At 38.3% G+C, this 22858-nt stretch overlaps 2 protein-coding genes across 2 annotated transcripts in view; one reads left to right on the top strand and one right to left on the bottom strand.

The window, feature by feature from the left end:
* Positions 1–3916: 3916 nt before the first annotated feature.
* On the bottom strand, positions 3917–12521 carry spring1 (SREBF pathway regulator in golgi 1). The gene is given in 7 exon segments (XM_051921355.1): positions 3917–4710; positions 5078–5191; positions 5957–6108; positions 8413–8490; positions 8493–8565; positions 11125–11127; positions 11825–12521. Coding segments are annotated over 7 exon segments (597 nt in total). The 5' UTR covers positions 11918–12521; the 3' UTR covers positions 3917–4626.
* A 1259-nt stretch (positions 12522–13780) lies between these two features.
* rnft2 (ring finger protein, transmembrane 2) overlaps positions 13781–22858 on the top strand; it is a 34853-nt gene continuing 25775 nt past the window's right edge. Inside the window, exons 1-2 of the mRNA XM_028824305.2 lie at positions 13781–13877; positions 20957–21030. The gene's annotated coding sequence lies outside the window, so the exon portion shown is untranslated. The remainder of the gene's footprint in view (positions 13878–20956; positions 21031–22858) is intronic.

Genomic DNA, 22858 nt, shown 5'->3' on the forward strand with positions numbered 1-22858 from the left:
AGACAGATTCACTTTGTCATCACTGCTGATATGAGGCTCCTCAACATCACTGCTGATATGCTGATATGAGGCTCCTCAACATCACTGCTGATATGAGGCTCCTCAACATCACTGCTGATATCACTGTCAAGAGAGTGTAATACTTGGGCTGCTAAAACTTTTTAATGAGACGCAATTATTACTAGACATGCCTACAGGCGAGAGGAGAAGATGCGGCTGTACTGTTGCCCAGGTAACCTCTTGGAACTACTGCTTATAGCATTTTTTTTTTTTATTTAAACAGCCAAACTATGCGACTCTTCAATTCCACACGGGGAGGGGTGGGGCGTTAACATTATTCAAAGTTATTGTCTGTTTTTTACCTGCATTTTTATTACTCTTTAATTTAATATTGTTTTTTGTATCAGTATGCTGCTGCTGGAGTATGTGAATTTCCCCTTGCGATTAATAAAGTATCTATCTATCTATCTAATGCTAGGGAATGGGATTTAAAGATAATATCGACTTTTTTTTTTTCTTCCAGAAAATGGACATAATAAATATATTTAAAGTTGAAAATGTGTTCTAAGTACAGTGCATCGGAAAGTATTCACAGTGCATCACTTTTTCCACATTTTGTTATGTTACAGCCTTATTTCAAATGGATTAAATTCATTTTTTCTTCAGAATTCTACACACAACACCCCATAATGACAACGTGAAAAAAGTTTGAAATTTTTGCAAATTTATTAAAAATAAAAAAATTGAGAAAGCACATGTACATAAGTATTCACAGCCTTTGCCATGAAGCTCAAAATTGAGCTCAGGTGCATCCTGTTTCCCCCTGATCATCCTCGAGATGTTTCTGCAGCTTAATTGGAGTCCACCTGTGGTAAATTCAGGTTGATTGGACATGATTTGGAAAGGCACACACCTGTCTATATAAGGTCCCACAGTTGACAGTTCATGCCAGGGCACAAACCAAGCATGAGTCAAAGGAATTGTCTGTAGACCTCCCGAGACAGGATTGTCTTGAGGCACAAAATCTGGGGAAGGTTACAGAGAAATTTCTGCTGCTTTGAAGGTCCCAATGAGCACAGTGGCCTCCATCATCCGTAAGTGGAAGAAGTTCGAAACCACCAGGACTCTTCCTAGACCTGGCCGGCCATCTATACTGAGCGATCGGGGGGAGAGGGCCTTAGTCAGGGAGGTGACCAAGAACCCGATGGTCACTCTGTCAGAGCTCCAGAGGTCCTCTGTGGAGAGAGGAGAACCTTCCAGAAGGACAACCATCTCTGCAGCAATCCCACCAATCAGGCCTGTATGGTAGAGTGGCCAGACAGAAGCCACTCCTTAGTAAAAGGCACATGGCAGCCCGCCTGTAGTTTGCCAAAAGGCACCTGAAGGACTCTCAGACCAGGAGAAAGAAAATTCTCTGGTCTGATGAGACAAAGATTGAATTCTTTGGTGTGAATGCCAGGCGTCACGTTTGGAGGAAACCAGGCACCACTCATCACCAGGCCAATACCATCCCTACAGTGAAGCATGGTGGTGGCAGCATCATGCTGTGGGGATGTTTTTCAGCGGCAGGGACTGGGAGACTAGTCAGGATAAAGGGAAAGAGGACAGAGACATCCTGGATGAAAACCTGCACCAGAGAGCTCTTGACCTCGGACTGGGGCAACGGTTCATCTTTCAGCAGGACAATGACCCTAAGCACACAGCCAAGATATCAAAGGAGTGGCTTCAGGACAACTCTGTGAATGTCCTTGAGTGGCCCCAGCCAGAGCCCAGACTTGAATCCGATTGAACATCTCTGAAGAGATCTTAAAATGGCTGTGCACTGACGCTTCCCCATCCAACCTGATGGAGCTTGAGAGGTGCTGCAAAGAGGAATGGGCAAAACTGGCCAAGGATAGGTGTACCAAGCTTGTGGCATCATATTCAAAAAGACTTGAGGCTGTAAATACTTATGTACGTGTGATTTCTCAGTTTTTTTATTTTTAATAAATTTGCAAAAACCTCAAGTAAACTTTTTTCACGTTGTCATCATGGGGTGTTGTGTGTAGAATTCTGAGGAAAAAAATGAATTTAATCTATTTTGGAGTAAGGCTGTAACATAATCCTAAGCCTAAAAGTGCAGCAATTTTGTGCAACAATTTTATGTCACTTTTTTGTCACGCTTTAAATCAGGCTTATTTTAAAACCTACATATATATGTTTGGTATCATTCTTTTCAGAATTTATCAAACTTTAATATGATGGTGTTAGATTTTCAGATTGTTATTCTGTTTTAAATTATAAACTAAGATATCAAGAAAGTCATGCATTGAGCATAGTGGACCTCAGTTTAACGGGGAATACTCCATTCGTTAAGAAAGTAAATATTTTATTCTCATTTCATGATTTTTACTCCTTTAAATAAAAATTTATTTTTCTTTTACATATTTATAGAATTTCGTGATTTTGACTCCAATAAATAATAACTTTTCTTTTGTATATTTACAGATATTACTAATATTCTGGTCACAACTGGGGGTTGGGCACCGGAGGGGGGTTGCCCCCCTATAAATGTAATATAAATCTTCCTAAAAATAGACGATTATTTTCTATTTAAACAATTACAACAGCAGATTACAATACTAATGTTGCCTGGGTACTGCTTGCTTTTATGGAAGGCTTCTTTAGGAGTAGACTGCAGCCTGAGTGTCTGTGCCCTCTTCTGATCACCTCCATTGAAACTTCATATGTTCAGAAACGTGACTGACTTTTATGTGTTTAACTAGGTTTGTGGTGCTGCTGCAGTAACATACAGTCTTCTGACACATATCACATTTTGCTTCATTACTTTACTCCACTGACTGAACAATAACTCCAAACAATGCTTCACTTTCTATATGCCATTACCTAACATACACAGCTCCACTGCTTTGGCCAGTGGACCGCAGCACTTACCAATGTGAATGCAGGTAGATGATAAACACTGAAGGAAAAGCAGCTTCTGTTTTACACAATGACATGATTAATTTAATCAAGCTCTCACCATCCAATATTTTTAAAAATAATTTCTAATAAACTTGCATATTACTGAAAATGTATAACATCTATACTTTTAATGAAAACATCAATGTTTAAATTAAAAAGGTCAGGATCGGAAGCATCAATACTTTAGTATAGATCCGACCATCCCTAATACATGTCTGTGTGTATTACATAGTGTTTTTTTTATACATATACATACGCACACACACACACACACACATTGTGATTCCCTTAGTTAATTTTTGCAAACATTTTTCAATCTCCAACAACAGTGTCTTCTTAAATACCCAACTTAACTTATGATGGACTATCAATTATTTGATATTTCCTAGTAGATTGTTATTCCTTTGTAACATCAAGTAATATGTTTCAAAGACGTTGCTGGGAGTGCCTGTCAATAATATGAGACTGACTTTGCTAACTGAGCGTTTCTTTTCCTTATTGCCCCATACGGTCCATTAGAACCTACACGAGGCTTCAAACCTCAGCTAAAACTCTGTTGTTGTGTTGTATACACATCTTCTATTGATAGCACACCATGATTTAAATAAAATATAAATACATGACACAAATACTACATTTCTTAAAAAAATTGCAGAAAACATTGTATTACTGGAGTATTAATAATGCAAAATTCAGGAACTCTTATTATTAATCCTGCATCTGAAAACACAAACTTACCTGTACAGCCTGGCACTTGCAAGGGAGTTTGTTACCGTAGAGTATGTCCTTGGAGGTGATAACGGTTAGCAAAACAAATTAAAGCGGCTATGCAGAATGACCAAGTCAGTTTTTAAAGATAAAAAACCCTAAAAGTATAAAGGTTATTTTGTTTATGCAAAATCTGTAAAGTTACAGAAATAACACTGATTTCAAAAACACTTGTTAAGCAAAATATATGTGAGATAGAACTATTTATTTTACACAAAACAGATGTACCTAAAGTCAATTTTTACAATAAAAATGGAATTGTTTCAAACAGAAAAGCTTCAACTCTTATGTACTGTATATAAAAATATTTATCTTAAGAGTACCAGACAGTAACAAAAGAAGACATTGTGCATGTTTGGAAGCCCATGTTTTAGGACAAGACAAAAAATAAAGGATACAAAGCGGTGTTCGGTATCTTCAACTAATTAGTAGGAAAATGCAAACTTTTCACATATCATCTATGAAGTTCGCCTTTCAAAACTTGACATCTGAATGTTTCACGTTTTAAACTTACGTTAATTTTCATCAACAAGAGTGTTTCTTAATATAAAACTCAGAACATAAATTAAGAGATGGTTAAAAGACTATAAAGACTTATAGTTTAAATGTAGTGATTTCTGGAGTTATACTAATTTGTAAACTGGACTAAATCCAAAAACAAGATACGAAATCCAGTGATCTGAAATGCAAAATAACCTTTTCACATGATAAGTCATGTTTTCTCACCACGTGAAATTTTAAACTCAGTTTGCATAGTCTTTAAACAGCACATCAAATTCAGCAAAAGAGCTGTGCTTATGATGGTTTACTTGAAACAGAATTTAGTCCAGGTAGAACTGTGTTGCCAAGTTTAAATATGATAGTCCCATCATCAACTCCAAAATAAACTCACAATTAAATAGGAAGCAGCTCTGGTGGATTCTCTCCATAGCAGTATTTGGCTGTTGGATCTCTGTAGGTATTTTCATGCTGTACACTCTATGAACAATAAAGTATACATCAAAAAACATTCCTTTAATCAGAAAAAAAGCAGGACTTAAAATATTTTCTGCCAAAAAAAAAAAACAAAAAAACAAAACTAGTTTAACCGTACTATGTAAACAGTGCTTGTCAGGCAGTCACTATAAAAGAAGCACAGCAATGATAACTTGGTTGCTCTCCTAACCAGAATTTCCTACCAAAATAAACAGTGTCTGACTGGTATTATTTCTTAGTTGAGGCGTAGAAATTACAACATTACACAAATCAAGGAGAAAACAACCATAGTAAACAAGATCAATTCACCAATCATCTATTACAGAAGAAAGTAAATGCATCAACACTAGTATGCATAGAAAGCACATACCTGAGAAGAGGTTCTACATTTTGCTAGACATAACTCAAAATGGTCCTCTACAGCTGTAAATAGGTTTTGGAATCCTACAGCAGCTCGATTCAGGAAGCGCTCAAGAATCTGTCGCTAAACAAGATAATTTGAACATGAAACATCAGATTTACTGCCAAGTTTGTTACATAACAGCTATGAAAGTAATTAATATCAAGTGAACCATTGGGATTGACTTCCTATTGTAGCTAGTGCTAGCAGAAGAAACATGGACTTCCCTGTGACCCTGTACCTAAATAAGCCAGAGTGGAAAGCGAATGAAAAAACCTCCAGTTATATAAAATAACAAAATAAACATACTGCAATACTAATTTCTCACCCGCTCAAAATACACTTGATTAAACAGCAAAAATTGTGGTAAATTGCAAAAATATTCTATTTTACTTAATGCACATGTCACTTTATTTTATTAAATTCTACTCTCTCATTGAGTTTCTTTTTATCAATACATTTCCAGCTTAATTATCCTTTAAATATCTCAAAAAGTCAGAGAGTGCAAGGCACAAACCAGTCTCAGAGAATATGGTAGTCTATTATGTCAACCAGACAAATTCTTTCAAAATGGAAATAATTTACCAGAATGCAAAACACATAACTGTATTAAGAATAAAACTAGAAAATAAATTAGTTTTCATCAAAATATAATTACACCACTGTGTCAAATATTAGATATCTATCTCTAACAGACAAATTACCACAAACATTTCACAAATTAAGAGTTCAGATGTCTACTGCTTCTCAAAATAGGTCAGAAATTGTAGATTTCAATGCTCATTGTTAAATCTTCTGAGCTGTTTTATTTACAATCCCAAAAGTACATGTGTATGTTTTTTCACTTACTTTGTTTGGCTGCACACAACAAGAAACACAATACTCATATACACTGCAGCATCCATTGGGCAAGCAGGTCTTGCATGAATATTGTCTGGAACTTGGAGCATTTGAATTACAGCAACCGTTCACTTGGAGATCCTTCCTTTCACAAACATAACCTAGGTGTCACCACAAACAAAAAGGTTTAAAAAAAGAGAGAAACTATTTTACATTATACCATTTCAAAAATGCAAAATGAGATTTCCATTTAAATGGCTAGTCTGTGGAAAAAGACTGCAAATGTACATCTTCGTTTCTTCATCATAATGTGTATAGATAAAAGAAGAGTAATCCTGCATATATCTACCTTGCTTTAACCCACTTTTAAATTGTATCGTTAAATGGCACATGTTTAAAATTTACTGTGGCAATCTGGAAAAAGTGCCCCCCCTCCACCTATCATCCATCCATTTTCCAACCCGCTGAATCCGAACACTAGGGTCACGGGGGTCTGCTGGAGCCAATCCCAGCCAACACAGGGCACAAGGCAGGAAACAATCCCGGGCAGGGTTGCCAACCCACCGCAGGACACACACAAACACACCCACACACCAAGCACCACACCAGGGCCAATTTAGAATCGCCAATCCACCTAACCTGCATGTTTTTGGACTGTGGGAGGAAACCGGAGCGGCCCGGAGGAAACCCACGCAGACATGGGGAGAACATGCAAATTCCACACAGGGAGGACCCGGGAAGCGAACCCAGGTCCCCAGGTCTCCCAACAGCGAGGCAGCAGCGCTACCCACTGCGCCACCGTGCCGCCCCCCCCCTCCACCTATCACCACTCATTAATATATTCAGTAATAAATAAAACTACTGTGGGGCTAAATCTACTATGTTTAGCCATTAATCCACTAACCAGAGAATGATCTCCAAGCCAATGCAAAACATGACACATTTGTGGTGGCACTTAAACCCATTTAGACAGTCAAATTTGACTGATCGTAGCCAATTAAAATTATTTTTCCAAATGATTATATTTTGATTTCCTTTATTACATTGTCACGTTGCCTATAGTTTAATGTATTTATACTAGATTGTTTACTTTACAAGAGCTACCAATTGACTGTTGCATTACTGGCATTTTTCAGGTTAATAGCTATTTGCTGGTTGTTATTACAGCAAAGAATTAATGTCAGGATGCCACTGCTGATATTAATCTCTTTAACACGACATTAGAGGGGCAGTGACCTTATTCTAACCCTAGGTCACAAGGGTATTTACTGCAGCAGTCATTTATATTTATATTTTTATATATATATAAGTATGCTGTTCATCTATTTCAATAATACATTGTATTTTAGTTATCTTATTGCAGATTTGTAATATTATTCATGCTTTTTAAGTTAGTAAGGTGGTACAGTGTTAATGGTCGTGAAAATAGAAAATATGCCATATGCAAATGAACTGAATTCCAAATTATCCATATATAAAAGTTTTAATATGGAAAAATCTGATGGAGAAAAAATATAACTGACAGCCTGACACGAACATTTTTTAAACCCACAATCACTTAACAGTCTCAATAGCAAATGGCACTCTGAGCTATATTATGTAGAAATGTGCAATATTTTACAGTGAACTGGACCTTACAATACTTTTTGACAGCTGTTGCAACAAAATTTTTGTTAAGTGTATACACATGAAAAACACTGTAACTGAGAAAATATTGTATACTGTTGTGCTGGTGTACAATTCAAGTCTCAACATTCTGAGGTAACTCAAACTGTTATGTTTAGTTGCAGTTGGAAGCATGTGCTGAATAGAGCGTGTTGTTTTTACATTGGCTGGAGTGCCAATGCTGCCATCAACTCTCGAGTTTTTCCTGCAAGTTGCAGTACCTGCTCGCAGAGTATGATGCACATTAACGTCATACTCAGGATGAAGCAACTGTAGGTTAAGTGCCTTGCTCGAGGGCCCAACACCATGTGGAAATTAACGATTTTGGTGGAATGACTATTTATTTATATTAAGATTTTCATCCCAGACAATTCAAAAGCTATTTATCAAAGATCTCACGTGTCATAAATGATAGTGTGCCATACACACTCTTTCATCACAGAAGCTACCTAATCTTTAATTATCACAATGTATGCCATATATGAATAATAATCCTGAAAGATAAAATATTGGTCTAAAATTTGAATTCATTTTACACTATTATGTATATTTAAGAACAGTTACGCTTAAATATTTCTTTCTAACCACAACATGAATTTAAAAAATTGAAATCTGTATCCATCCATCCATTATCCAACCCGCTATATCCTAACTACAGGGTCACAGGGGTCTGCTGGAGCCAATCCCAGCCAACACAGGGCGCAAGGCAGGAAACAAACCCCCGGGTAGGGCGCCAGCCCACCGCATTGAATTCTGTATCTAAAATGAAAAAGGAAAAAAAAAAACATAACTGATCTTACCCAGCTCATCTGTGACAAGAAGCCTGCCTTGTATGGAATTTCTGCATCTACTGATTTGTCGGCTGCTATTTCCCAAATAAACCGGACCTTCCAAACAATACGGTGATCAGGGTCCAAGGCTTGCAACAATGTTCTGTCCCGAATTGTCCTTTTCTTCCTGCAAAAAAAAAAAAAAAATCCAGCTGCAATAAGGATTGACACAACACAACACATTCTGATACAAATTTAAAAGATGCAAATGTCATGTTTTACTATATATCACAAGTATATTGAATTACATTCTGAAAATTCCAGTATTTTCTGTGAACAGCTTTGGCGCTCTAATTACAAATTCATTATTAACTTCTCATCCCCTACACAATCAAAGCCTCATTATAAAACTGTACCAACTCAGAAAATTAACCAGAGGCTCAACCCTCAGCCACCACTACAAACTACATGGGGTAATTAACATAAAAAAATATCATTTTTGGGTGGAGTATTCCTTTTAACTTTAGATTTGACCAAGAGGTACTAAAAAGCCAGGAAAACAGAAGGCCATGAAAAATGATTTTTAGGTCGCCTCAAACCAATACTAATCGCACTGACATCAGCAAGAAGTGCTTAACTGCTGCCTACATCCTCCAATAGAACTCTCCACATACCTATTGATGTAATTCATGACACTCCTATTGCCATCATCATCAGAACTCCAAATAACTGCTGCCAATTTATTTATCATCATGACAGAGTTGAAGATAGCCACTCTCCAACCCTAACCTTAACCATAATTACATATCTGCATTCTTTGCAGACACAATATAACAATGTTGCATGTGAACTTTGTACTCCATGCTACAGAATGGATGTGTCATGAATGATATTTGTAAGCATAATGTGAATGAAATCAAAGGATGAAGGCATACCTTGAGTGACATGATAATTACTGCGGGCAGCATTTACAGTGCATCCGGAAAAGTATTCACAGCGCATCACTTTTTCCACATTTTGTTATGTTACAGCCTCATTCCAAAATGGATTAAATTCATTTTTTTTCCTCAGAATTCTACACACAACACCCCATAATTGACAACGTGAAAAAAGTTTACTTGAGGTTGTTGCAAATTTATTAAAAATAAAAAAACTGAGAAAACACGTGTACATAAGTATTCACAGCCTTTGCTCAATACTTTGTTGATGTACCTGTGGCAGCAATTACAGCCTGAAGTCTTTTTGAATATGATGCCACAAGCTTGGCACACCTATCCTTGGCCAGTTTCGCCATTCCTCTTTGCAGCACCTCTCAAACTCCATCAGGTTGGATGGGAAGTGTCGGTTCACAGCTATTTTAAGATCTCTCCAGAGATGTTCAATCGGATTTCAAGTCTGGGCTCTGGCTGGATCACTCAAGGACATTCACAGAGTTGTCCTGAAGCCACTGCTTTGATATCTTGGCTGTGTGCTTAGGGTCGTTGTCCTGCTGAAAGATGAACCGTTGCCCCAGTCTGAGGTCAAGAGCGCTCTGGAGCAGGTTTTCATCCAGGACGTCTCTGTACATTGCTGCAGTCATCTTTCCCTTTATCCTGACTAGTCTCCCAGTCCCTGCCGCTGAAAAACATCCCCACAGCATGATGCTGCCAACCACCATGCTTCACTGTAGGGATGGTATTGGCCTGGTGATGAGCGGTGCCTGGTTTCCTCCAAACGTGACGCCTGGCATTCACACCAAGTAGTTCAATCTTTGTCTCATCAGACCAGAGAATTTTCTTTCCCATGGTCTGAGAGTCCTTCAGGTGCCTTTTGGCAAACTACAGGCAGGCTGCCATGTGCCTTTTACTAAGGAATGGCTTCTGTCTGGCCACTCTACCATACAGGCCTGATTGGTGCATTGCTGCAGAGATGGTTGTCCCTCTGGAAAGTTCTCCTCTCTCCACAGAGGGACCTCTGGAGCTCTGACAGAGTGACCATTGGGTTCTCGGTCACCCTCCCTGACTAAGGCCCTTCTCCCTCCGATCGCTCAGTTTAGATGGCCGGCCAGCTCTAGGAAGAGTCCTGGTGGTTTCGAACTTCTTCCACTTACGAATGATGGAGGCCACTGTGCTCATTGGGGCCTTCAAAGCAACAGAAATTTTTCTGTAACCTTTCCCAGATTTGTGCCTCAAGACAATCCTGTCTCGGAGGTCTACAGACAATTCCTTTGACTTCATGCTTGGTTTGTGCTCTGACATGAACTGTCAACTGTGGGACCTTATATAGACAGGTGTGTGCCTTTCCAATCATGTCCAATCAGCTGAATTTACCACAGGTGGGACTCCAATTAAGCTGCAGAAACATCTCAAGGATGATCACGGGAAACAGATGCACCTGAGCTCAATTTTGAGCTTCATGCAAAGGCTGTGAATACTTATGTACATGTGCTTTCTCAATTTTTTTTATTTTAATAAATTTGTAAAAACCTCAAGTAAACGTTTTTGACGTTGTCATTATGTGGTGTTGTGTGTAGAATTCTGAGGAAAAAAATGAAATTAATCCATTTTGAATAAGGCTGTACCATAACAAAATATGGAAAAGTGATGCGCTGTGAATACTTTCCTGATGCACTGTACAGCACTGCGTAATATTTATCCCCATTTGTACCTGTGTTTGTCTCGCCACAACCTCCTTTACATTTTTACTCATCTCATTTCACCAAGAAGGAAGCTTATACCTTCATGCTTGTTTTACCCTGGGTACCTCCTTTGATACAACCAGCTACCCCCCCCCCCCCCCAACCTTACATTTCAACTCCTTTCCCCACGGGGGACTTCCACTACTGTTGTAACATTCCCACTCATTTCACTAAAGTGGTTGATGACCATCTTTGTGTTGGGTTGTGAGACCATAAAGGCCGAGAAACACTGCTGTATAAGCATGCCTAGGTCAACTATGCAGAGGTACAAGAAACAGACGAGATACTACAGTATAGTATTATCCTGAGATGGGTATTTTAAATACTGTAATGCAAAGAAATGACTGGGGTTAATATGTCCATACTTATCATAGGCGCATTGAGTCTGTATACAGAGTACAGAGAAATTCTTACTTGCATATGCTAATAAACATGTGACACGTTGCCACTCTAAGCCTAAGACTACAGAATTTTACAGTAGTTACATTTACAGAGCTGGTCTTAATCTCCTGGGATTTGCCATTTCAAACATTAGATGGGAAATGAACCTTTAAAACCTTGGCTTTACCTAAGGAAGCAGTAAATACAATCGAGCAAAATAAGTTGCGTGTATCCCAAACATGTTAAAATGAAATTCACTATTTGGATAAAACAGATGGTAAACAAAGAGACACTTGGCTTTCTTCACATTTGGCATTAATGCGACCAGTTCTGCGTTTCAAAGTAACAGATGCGTTTTAATGCTTTCGCTATTTGTTTACTTACCTGCTTAAAAGTGCTGGTCAAAAAGTAGATGAGGGACAGTCCAAACACAACCCCGAGAACCCAGCGCTTCCTGAGAAGCCTCCGAAGAACCATGGAGGAGCTGTTCTGCAATCAAGCGGCCAGGACTCTCGGAAGAGGGCGGAGTGGTCCTCCTAGCACAAATAAGATAAGTGCTGTTCGACACAGTCCCAGTTGTTATAGCACATTGTCCGCGCTCACAATCCAGCAAAGAATGAATAAAGAAGATCTTAAGATACAATCGTCTATAAAATGGTAAACACGCACACGCCAGATGTAATGATGGAGCCACGAAAACGCATCACTTGCCTTAGAATAAGCGGCGGATTCTTGCTATGAAAACCAGAAGCGAAGAACTGCCGTGGCTAATTGATTCGAGTAACATTCGTATCGACAGAAGCTCAGGTCAGGAAGAACACTATATTTCTGCTTCGACTCTGTACCCATCTCCAAGGTTCATAACTGACTTCTCCTGAAGAAGAACTAACGAATGCTATATACATAAATACCTTTACAACTGCCAGATTACCTAATTGACGGTACAGGTTTTCAATATATCATACATTTTATACTCTTTCTTCATTAAACTAACGGGTTTACAACAAAAGAAGTCACTACCCTGCACCGTTCTGTTTGTCTTCTTACATCGAGAGCATCCCGGAAACAAACGAATAGCACAGCGCGCGGCTATTGGGTGAAGGCAGTGCTGCCACGTGATACACATAAGACCTCTGATAGGCAGCACTTCTTCATTCCCGTAGCCCTTCCTGCTAACGTGTGTATACGCCTATCAAGCTTCCAGACGCAATTGTATAAAGAGAGCAGGTATGTTTTTTTCTTTTTCTTCCGAGAATTATTGTTGTGAAATTGTTTTATAAAGTAAACACATATTCGCTGATGTATTGTACAGTCTGTAGCCTGCGCATGCCGCTTTGTAATATTTATTTGTGTGCAGGCAATTACCGAAGGACGGTTACTATACCCAGAATTGTTTTTTGTACGTTTTCTTTAGGCTCGACCGCCTTTTACAGTTCAGATTGTGGTTTTAGTGTTGTCTTTTTTCTAATACAATATTTTATTATTAGGGCACGTTTGGTTTCATTCTAAAAGCATCATTAAATGCTCAGCCAATCACTGTGTTGGGCGGGCATTATTGAAGCCCATGCTGACATGTGATTGGTCAGCCCGTAAACCTACAGCCCTGTTTTAATTCTGAGCTATTTAAATAGATACGTTAACGAAGAAGTCAAGGGGTTTTAAATTTGGGAAGCACGTGGGAGTGTGCAGGATAAACAAATTTAAATTGCGAAGATGTATAAGTAGTATTTTAAAACGAGGCATGCAGAAAAGTACAGATGTGATGAGATATTGATAGGCTAATATTTGTTTCTTTTTGTGCCTGACGTATCTCTTTTTCAAATTTGCTTACTCCCCCGCACCGAAAAAAAAAAAAAAAAAACGGAGTACAAACATAACTCATCTTGGCACTGGACACATGAAAGAGAACCAGTATTGAATGGGAGAGATTCTCGGGTTCGGTCCTGCATGACTATAGTGGCTGCAGGTTTTTGTTTCAACAACATGCGTCTGCACTCCATTAAGAACTCTATACAAAAAATAAATTGTACAGTAATTGTATTTCTTAATTAAAAGCCATTTATTGCTGCTGAAATAATTAGTGCCCCAGCAGCATTTTTATGCTTCGTTTATTTTAACGCTTATTTGTTAAGATTTCGAACTCCTAATTGTTTCTTTATTTTTTGTATACATTTATTTTCTTTTTTCATTTTATTTTTTCCACGTAAATATTTCTTTGACATCTAGCAAAATAATTTGAGCTTCATGCCTTGTTTGAAAATGAACTATAGTAATAAAAGTTATTGTTGTAGTATTAAATGGCTTCATTCTCTGGTATTTGTTTCTTGTGCTCTTAACCAGCTTCCAGCTAACATGGAGTTACAAATGACAAAGGAACCAGCAGTTCACCACACTGTTTGACCTGATTTTGGTTACGTCAGTTTCTGTTCATCATCAGGTAACTGTTTTAATAAAATAGTTGGAAAGAAATGAAAGAGGAAAAAAGTGAAATGAGGATTTCTGATTTGCTCCAGTCCACAAATCATTTGGAATACATTTATAGATGGGGATGATGTGGTGATGGCGTGTTGCTGCATCCACCACACAGGAACCCACAGAAAAGAAAAATTTAAGAAATCAAAAAACCTGTGGTTTAACTAAAATACTAAGTGGCCATACAATTAAATAACCTTTTATGTTGTTCAGCAAGAATTGACTTTTAATTACATTATTATGTTTGAACATAAACCTGCAGCTACTTTGGCACTCTAGGACGCCTCCTGGAAGGTATTCCACACACTACAATACAGTCAACAGTTGGCCCAAAATGTATGTTTTTATGAAAGGAAAGAGTAACCAGAGTACCCAAAGAAAGAGTCATATAAACAAAAGGACAGTAGTTCCACATAGACATTGTCCAGGCCAGACTGCAGACCCAGTTTTCTGGAGCCACAGTGCTGACATATTGCTTGTGCTTAAGTACTGTTAAATGGTTGCTGTATATTCTACACATACTTATAGCAATACCTGAATATTTATAAAATCCAAAAAATGAAGAAAAGTACACACTCCTAGAATAAATGAACATGCACTGCTTAGAACAGAAAGGTTTGGTGGAGGGTTTGCCATAATAATCAGTAAATTTAAAACTACCTGGTTTCAGGTTGTAAATAAGCCACTCTCTAGGATGTTTGGACTAGAATAGAAAGATAGAAAGCTCCAAAGACACTTGTAATGTAGTGTCCTATATTAGATTGCTGGCCAACCACAAGCGTTACCTGGTAGGTAACCACCCATACAATCAGATTGTGACACAGACTACGAATGCCGTGAATGTAATTACCCCGATCTACATGCTGTCAAAATAAACGAACCACACGCCGTGGCGCAACGTTAAGGGGCATCGCCTCTGGCGCTGACGTCCGAGGTTCGATTCCGAGAGGGAGTGCAGTGGAGTGTGTACACCTGATGAGCCCAGAATGAGGGCGAAACACGTGTCGTGTACTCTTTGCATTTATTTGACAGTTAAACTATTTCAACCATATATATATAGTATATACCATAAATGGCGTACTGCATGATAGCGTGCAGTGAATACACTTGACTTGAGCATTCATAGTTTTCATACTCTTTCTCTGTACGTTTAGCATTTGTTTGCTCAGAGGCTGATGCGCTCCCTGAGCAGCACTTCTTTTCTCCACCCTAGCGGCCTGCTTCTTCTCTTCTCTCGTCAGCATCTTTCGCATTAAAACTGATTAAGTCAGTGTTTGTGTTGCAATTACTTAGTACATTTTCCTTAATTTTTTACTTAAGCTGATATTTAAGCCTTCAATCTGCCTCAAGAATGATTTAAGATATGAAGAGGTAGGAGAAGTGACGGCGAAGGTGGCAGGAATGACAATGGTGCCCGTACACATGTGCCACACAGCCACCCTGCTGGCTGCTACCAAGAGTCGATTCTACAATAAAATAAAATAAAAAGAGGAATAACCTTGGAGTTCAATCATCACCCCAAAAGCAGATAGTAGAGGTCACGTAGTATATGTGTACCAAATTTCAGGTCAATAGTTCAAACAATTTGCGAGCTACAGGTGATTTAAAATCCTGGACAGACAAATGCACCTCCACGGTAGTGAATTAGATTTATTTATATATATATATATATATATATATATATATATATATATAATTATAAATCTAATATCTCTTCTTATATAACTGGTTATACCCATAATTGGCTGGCACAGTAACATAGTGATTAGTGAACCTGCCTAACTGCATCACGGACCTGACTTTGATTCCTGGCCTACTCACTGTCTGTGTAAACTTATGTGAGCTTTTGTGCCCTTTTTTAGTCTGCATGAGTTTACTCCCATGTTTTGAGGCCATGCTTGTTAGAGTTACTAGCATTTCTTAACTGATGTAGGTGGGTGAATTTACCCACCTTGTGCACAATGCTGCTGGGATAGGTCTGGGCACCCAATGACCTGTATTTGAAATAAACAGATTTGGAAATTCTGCAGTGGATTGGTGCCCCATGCAGGGATATGTATGCCCAGTGCTAATGGTGTGAGCTCTGACTCCCTGTGATTCTTCTGAAGTAAGTGATGAAATACGTAGATAACTATAACAATAGTTATCACACAAACAGGTGATGACAGCAACCTTTATTGCTGTAGCACATTTTAATGCACAGGATGCAGCTTAAATTGCTTTACAGAATGTCCAATGGAAATATTACATGAAAAGAAAAACAAATTAGTTAAGAATAATCTAATATGTAAAGCTCAAAATTAGTGTGTTTGCATATTTGTGTATATATATTGTAGATGTGCATGTCCAGTACACAAATCTGCACCGTTGGACCAATGTTTGCCAAATTTTGCACACCTTTATTATTTGATCTGTAGAAAACAATAGACTTTGTCCCAAATCAAAAATTTTGACTCTGCAGGTACCTTTTTTTTTTTTAAAAAAAAAACCACAGTTTGAAAAACTGTGCCACCTGGTGGCTCAGAACAAGTGGAACAGGCAAACAGACCAGAGCTTAAAATTAACTTACAGACTTGCATAAAAATAGATATATAATTAGTAGACCGGGACAGTCTTTATATATAATATTGTATTTTATGTTTCTAAAGATAGATAGATACTTTATTAATTCCAAGGAGAAATTCACATACTCCAGCAGCATACTGATACAAAAAACAATATTAATAAAGATTGATAATGGTTTGATAATGATTGATAAAGATGAGTACAAGTATAAGGTTAGATGGCCGACAGGGCAGAAAAAAATAAGAAAAATTGCAGCTAAGCTGGAGGAAAAAAAAGACCAAAAGACTGACCAACTCCCACTGGCATTCTGCTTACCAAAAATGTTTTTAAGTTGCTCTTCATTATTTCCAGGTTTCATCTTTGTGAATATAATGCATTGCGTCTCTCGGACAGCTGGGGCATCAGCCTTCACTTGTGCATCACAGGTGGCTACATGGTGATCAGGTGGTGGTGTCCCAGAACACAACCAAAGAAAGACCAGACAAAAAAGTAGAGAACAATAAAGTTTAATAATGATTGCAAATCTATGTAGAATATGCTAATTCTATGTATTTATAGTCAAGTAGGAGTACAAATAAAATATAGCTATGAAAAAGACAAATGAAAAAAGTGAGTGTTTAGGTGTTTTTTTAAAAATTATATATCCCTGGTATTAGCCTGCTGTATCTCTTTTGGTAAAGAATTACATATTTTTGGTGCATAACAGCAAAAGGCTGCCTCACCACTTCTTTTGTGCTTAGGTCTTGGAATAATAAGCAGGCTACTATTAGAAGATCTGAGGTTACAATGTGGAATGTAGGGGGACAGGCATTCCAAAATATAGGAAAGATCAAGATTTAAGGATTTATATATACTATTAGCAGTATTTTAAAGTCAATTCTAAAGGACACAGGTAACCAATATAAAAATGCTAAAACTGTTGATGTGGTTAAATTTACATTTTCTGTTTGAGATTTTTGCTGCTGCTTTCTCAACTAATTGTAGCTGATTGATATCTTTCTTAGGTAGACCATTTAGAGGTGCCTTACAGTAATCCAGCTAGCTGAAAACAAAATCATGAATTCATTTCTCAGCATCTTGCATTGTTACAAAAGGTGTACCTTTGCAATGTTCCTTAAATGGAAAAATGCAGTTGTCGTAATCTGGTTAATGTGTTATTTAAAGTATAGCCCAGAGGTCATGATTACATTGACATTTTATACTTCTGCTTTGACATTTAATACTAAGGGGTCAAGTTTATTTCTAGGACCTTCATGATTTCCGTTTTTGTCGATCATTAAGAATTCTATTTTTCCCTTATTTAGCTTGAGAAAATTACTTTTCATCCATTCAGAAATAGATGTAAGACATTGGAGTCACCAGGTGCCATAGATGAATAAAGCTGCATGTCATCTGCATATTGTAGCTGTGAAAATTAACCTTGTGTTTTGAGATAATCTGGCCTAATGGGAGCACTTGGATTAAAAAAGCAGTGGGTCCAGAATAGATCTATGTAGCACACTGTGAACAATATCCTGGATCTCTGAGCTGCAGTTATCACAACCAACAAAGAATTTTTAATCTGTTAAGTAAGATTGAAACCAGTTTAAGACATTGCTCAAGAGATCTTATTGTCTGAAGTTGAACAAAACAGGAGCAAATATATGGCCCAGTGGCATAGCGGGTCCACAGCTCACGTCAAAAAAGGCCACTTTTTAAAATAAATAATCGCCATCTTCATGGCTTAGAAAGGGTGCGTGGTAGTGTGGCAGATCGGTTCCCGGGGAATTCGTGATGCGGGCGAACCTCGCTTAAGTGCACAGGTGAGGAGTCATCCGCATCCGTAATTGTTCACGGGAGCTGCTAATTGCCACATCTGATCCATGTCCCCATGATAAATAGAAGCGTGAGGCGGCTAGGGGGAAAGAAGAAGAAGAAGAAGAAAGGAAAGGAACGGAGGTTGCAGAAGAGGGAGGCAGGAAGCAGGGAGAGGAAAGCCGGTGCAATGCAAGAGAGCGAGCGAGCGAGCGCAGGCTCGCAGGCAGCTGGACAGTGAGCTCTAGTGAGGTGTTTGGCTGACACCTAGGGCAGTCGATTGTGGTCGCTCCTGCTGAGCATTCAGTGAGGAGCGGGAGTGACTGGAAGGATGACTCGTAGCGGGAGTCAGGAGGCTTGGGAGGTGGATTCCTCAGTGTGAGCGTCCTGGCCATTGGGGGAACCCAAGTCTCGGTCTGGGGGAGCAGAACTGAAGCCAGGGATCGGGAAGCCTCCAGACCAGAAGGCAGAGCAGGTCAGTTGCAGGTAGGGTGGCTCCCATGGTGCATAGCCTGGATGGGTGAAGCAAGACAGTCACCAGTAGAAAGGCACCAGGCTGATTTTAAAAGGACAGCTTCCCGCCATTGTTTTAACCTCGTTGTTTTTAAAAAAGATTTTTTTCTAATGGATTTTAACCTCCACCCTTTCACTCGTTTTAATGTATTATTTATTTGAAGGGTTTCTAAAGCACTGCACTATTTATTTGAACACTGTTTTGTTGATTTTAATAAAAGCATTTTGCACTTTTTGCACCATCCCCTTGCTTTGTTGTGCCTCACTGCCTAGCTCATCAGTGACATTACTGACGGTGTCGGGTTCAAGGGCTCCCAGAAGCAAGAAGGGAGCATGGAGCAGAATCCGCATTGTCACAGGCCCCTGTCTGCATTAACGTGCAAGTCATTTACTACTTTGACTGGTTCAGTTTGTGGACTGTGATTTGTCCTAAAACTTGACTGTATCTTAATATGGAATATTTGATCAAGTAATCATTTAATTGCATTTTCTAGAGTTTTACTTAAAAAGACATGCTAGAAATTGGTATAAAGTTGTCAAAGACAGCAGATATGAGATTTTTTTTCTTGAGCAGGTGACACAACTTGCTCAAAACCATGCATGCAGGTTAGAAAGAAATGTGAAATAGGGATTCTAGTGGCACATTTCACAATTTTTTAAAGGAGCATATCCTAACTGCCTTTATTATTGTCGGGCATATTTACTGTTTCCTTACTTAAATGGGCGCTGTAGCTTGAGAGTCTTGTTGACTATCTAAACATGGCATTTGTTTTACATTAGCAGTTTTTAAATGAATATTCCATCTAATTGTTTTATATTACTTATTCCACATAGTTTATACTGATGGCCAAGAAAGAATATTTTTAATGTTTTCATTATAAACGAGATATAATATAAGCCAGTGGTGACCAACGTTGTACAATGGCAAAAGATGTGAAAGTGTATTGAGAAAATAAAAAGAATTCTCACAATACTTGTGTCACATACATGTTAGTTATCTAGTCATATGCTCAAAACTTGCAAAACACCTTTAATGTTTTTCGAAAATATTGCTAAAAGATGCTTCCAGAAAATCGGTGCACATTACGGGAAACGCAAGTCCCCCTCATATTGCCTTTTTGAACTAAAGATAAGACTCTTGATCAAAGAATGAGATGGTACATGGGATAAATAAAAATAATTGACTGTTGCCATCTTTTTTTTTTCCCCTTGAGTAAATATAATTTTCCGCCAACACAGAAAAACAGAAAAAAAAAAAAAACCGACTATCAAATTAAAATTCAGTTTCAGTCCTAAAACCCTCTGTTTAACAGAAGTCCCTTGATTCCATGTACTTGTGAAATATGCCAAATGGAGTTCCAACACTTGATTCTCAAAGACAAATTGGTCTTCCTTTGTTCTGATTCTGTTTTATACCTATCTTGAATCACATGACCACAGCAGGCAGATCTTTGCTTTTTCTTTTGACCTTCTTAGCCTAAGCTGACCTTTGGTGGGGCAGATCTGATATAACATATTTCTGTGTTTCATTGAAAAGTAAGCAGAACAAGTTCTGAAGTCTCTTTTAACTGGCTTCTTTATGCTCCCAGCAGGTCCTTCCCGAGGAGACGGAGTGAACTGTAACAGTGATTTTCGAACTATTGTCTTCTGTTTGGTTTGTTGATAGCCATTTCAAATTTGTTAACAAAAATTAATATTCTGGTCTGTACATAATTTTTTTGTTTGGCTATGCTTATAACTCCTAGTATGAAAATCTATATTGGCGATCATTTTCCTCAGGCTCTTACCTATGCTCTCCAAAGAACTTTATAATTATAGTATATAGTGGTGTTTACCTTTTTAAACCCAAATTGTATACAATTTATTAAATTCCTTAGTTCTGAAATCTTTTTCATTTATCCTTTTAAGATATTCAAAATTTAAGGTTATCATTTTAAAATCAATATTAATCGGTATCCTTATCCAAGGTATGACTGTTATGACTTTTAAGGCTATCTGGAATGAAAATTCACTATCCATTTCCTTTCATCTCCTTCCACTTTTTAGTATAATTTTGAATATGCCTCCATCTTAATCTAAGTTGAGCTGCATATGATTTTGAACATAATAGAATTTAGCAATCTTTTCTTGAGTAGCTCTAATAGTAATCCTATCCTTGTGTTTTCATTTCAGATGAACCGTGAAATCTCTTAATCCCTCAAATTAAATTGTTCTTTGGGGATCCCAGTTGGGAGAGAATGAAAAAGGTAAAGCAATCTTTGTAGTGCATTAATTTTGGTAGCTGCCACCCTAAATATTTATAGGGGAAACCTTTTTACAACTGGCCATGTTATCATTTATCTTAATTGAATTGTTGTAGTTTAAATTATGTTTTTTATTATGTACTAGGGAGCTTTGCCCCCTGCTTGCTTTGCGCTCCCACACCAGGGAGCAGCTCTGCTGCTCGCGTTGTGAATGAAGTGGCTGACCGCATGCTTTGGAGATGTGGAATGATCACCTGCTTGCTTACTGCTCCTCCTGCCGTGCTGCGTGTTCTGCTTCTCGCACTGTGCGTCGATCATTTCAAAGCCTGTACAGCAGCTGTCCTCGCTTTGCTCGCTTACCCCTTCCCCCAAGCTCACCACCCACCGACCCCAACACCGGGGGCACGCTAAGCGCTTGCCACTTCACGTCTCTGCCGCTCACGTTGTGAAGGGAGGGGTATTTGGGGGGGGGGGCTGAATGCACGCTCAGGAGATGCGGACGGATCAGCTGCTGTCTTTCTGCTGCTGCTGCTGGCGAGCTGCGTGTTCTGTTTGTCGTACTGCTCGTCTATCATTTAAAAGACTGTACAGCAGCTGTCCTTTGGTCTCACTGATTTGTCTTGCAGAACGTCAAAATGTCTCTCGCGGTACGTCAAAGTGTCTCTCGTGGGATGTCCGGGCCAATTTGTTTCTTTCCTTATTTTCTGAATTTGCACATAGATTATTATTGTTCTTTTGTGCATCCTGTTTTGCCTTCTTTTCTCTCCAACGCTTTCGTGTCTCTTTTAGACGCGCTGCTCTTTCTTCTTCGCTTAGTCGTTCACGTGCCATCTAGAACGTGTAACATTTTTAAGAGCTGGGAGCGCATGAAGTGTGTCTGCCAAAAGCATTCCAACAATTGCGAGGTTAGATGTCCATGAACTTGTTTTAAATTGTTTGTAAGTAGGGCGTGACGTGCAAAAGTCACCGTCTCGCGTGTCTTGCTTCCTAAGGTTGTATCACGTCTTGACCCAAGATTTTTTTATATAATAGATATTTTTGGATTTTTTTTAATCCAGTGTACTGTACTGTGGTGTAGGAGAACATTTTTCTAAGAGATGCATAGTTCCAATGAAGGATTCTGTTCGTCTTCGATGCATCAGGGGTATCATTAGCATGAAGCTTTAATTCAATTTCTGTCCCTTTTTGACGCTTGTTTGAAAAGTGTATATTGTATTTTGCATGTCAACATGAATACAAGTTGAATTCCAACTTCCAGGTTTCATGATAATGCTCCAATATACATACTGCATAGTTTAATTTTTATTTTTACATGCACTGATCAGTTTGTGCCTGTATAAAATGGGTTATGCAAAATAAAATAATTAAGAACTACATGCTTTATAAACATATAATGCAAAGTTGACAAACTCATTCTTGCACTCAGTTACTCATCAACAAAAGCACTCATGGCTGTGTTTGATGAAGGTTTCCAAATGGTTCAAAATAGTTCAAATGCAGCTATCAGATAGATATTCCAACATTAGCATGACTCCATGGTCCAAGTGTCTTTGTTTTTAAAGATTTTAGTGAAATTCAAAGCAAACAGTTCACACAAAAAATAGGCAAAAGGTTTATAGTACACACAAATATAAAAGGAAAATGAGGAACATATGATGTTCTGTTTAAATATCTAGGTTACATTTCTTAAGGCTCCTATGCATTGTTCTATGCAGCATATGGTATGCCTTTTAATATTTATCTGACCATTCATGTTTCTTTCTAGCTGTCTAACTTCAATCTATGGGCTATTCTACTGTCACACAGAGTTAAGATAATAAACATTCCATAA

The sequence above is a fragment of the Erpetoichthys calabaricus genome, chromosome 18 (genome assembly GCF_900747795.2).
Source record: "Erpetoichthys calabaricus chromosome 18, fErpCal1.3, whole genome shotgun sequence".
Lineage (NCBI taxonomy): Eukaryota > Metazoa > Chordata > Cladistia > Polypteriformes > Polypteridae > Erpetoichthys > Erpetoichthys calabaricus.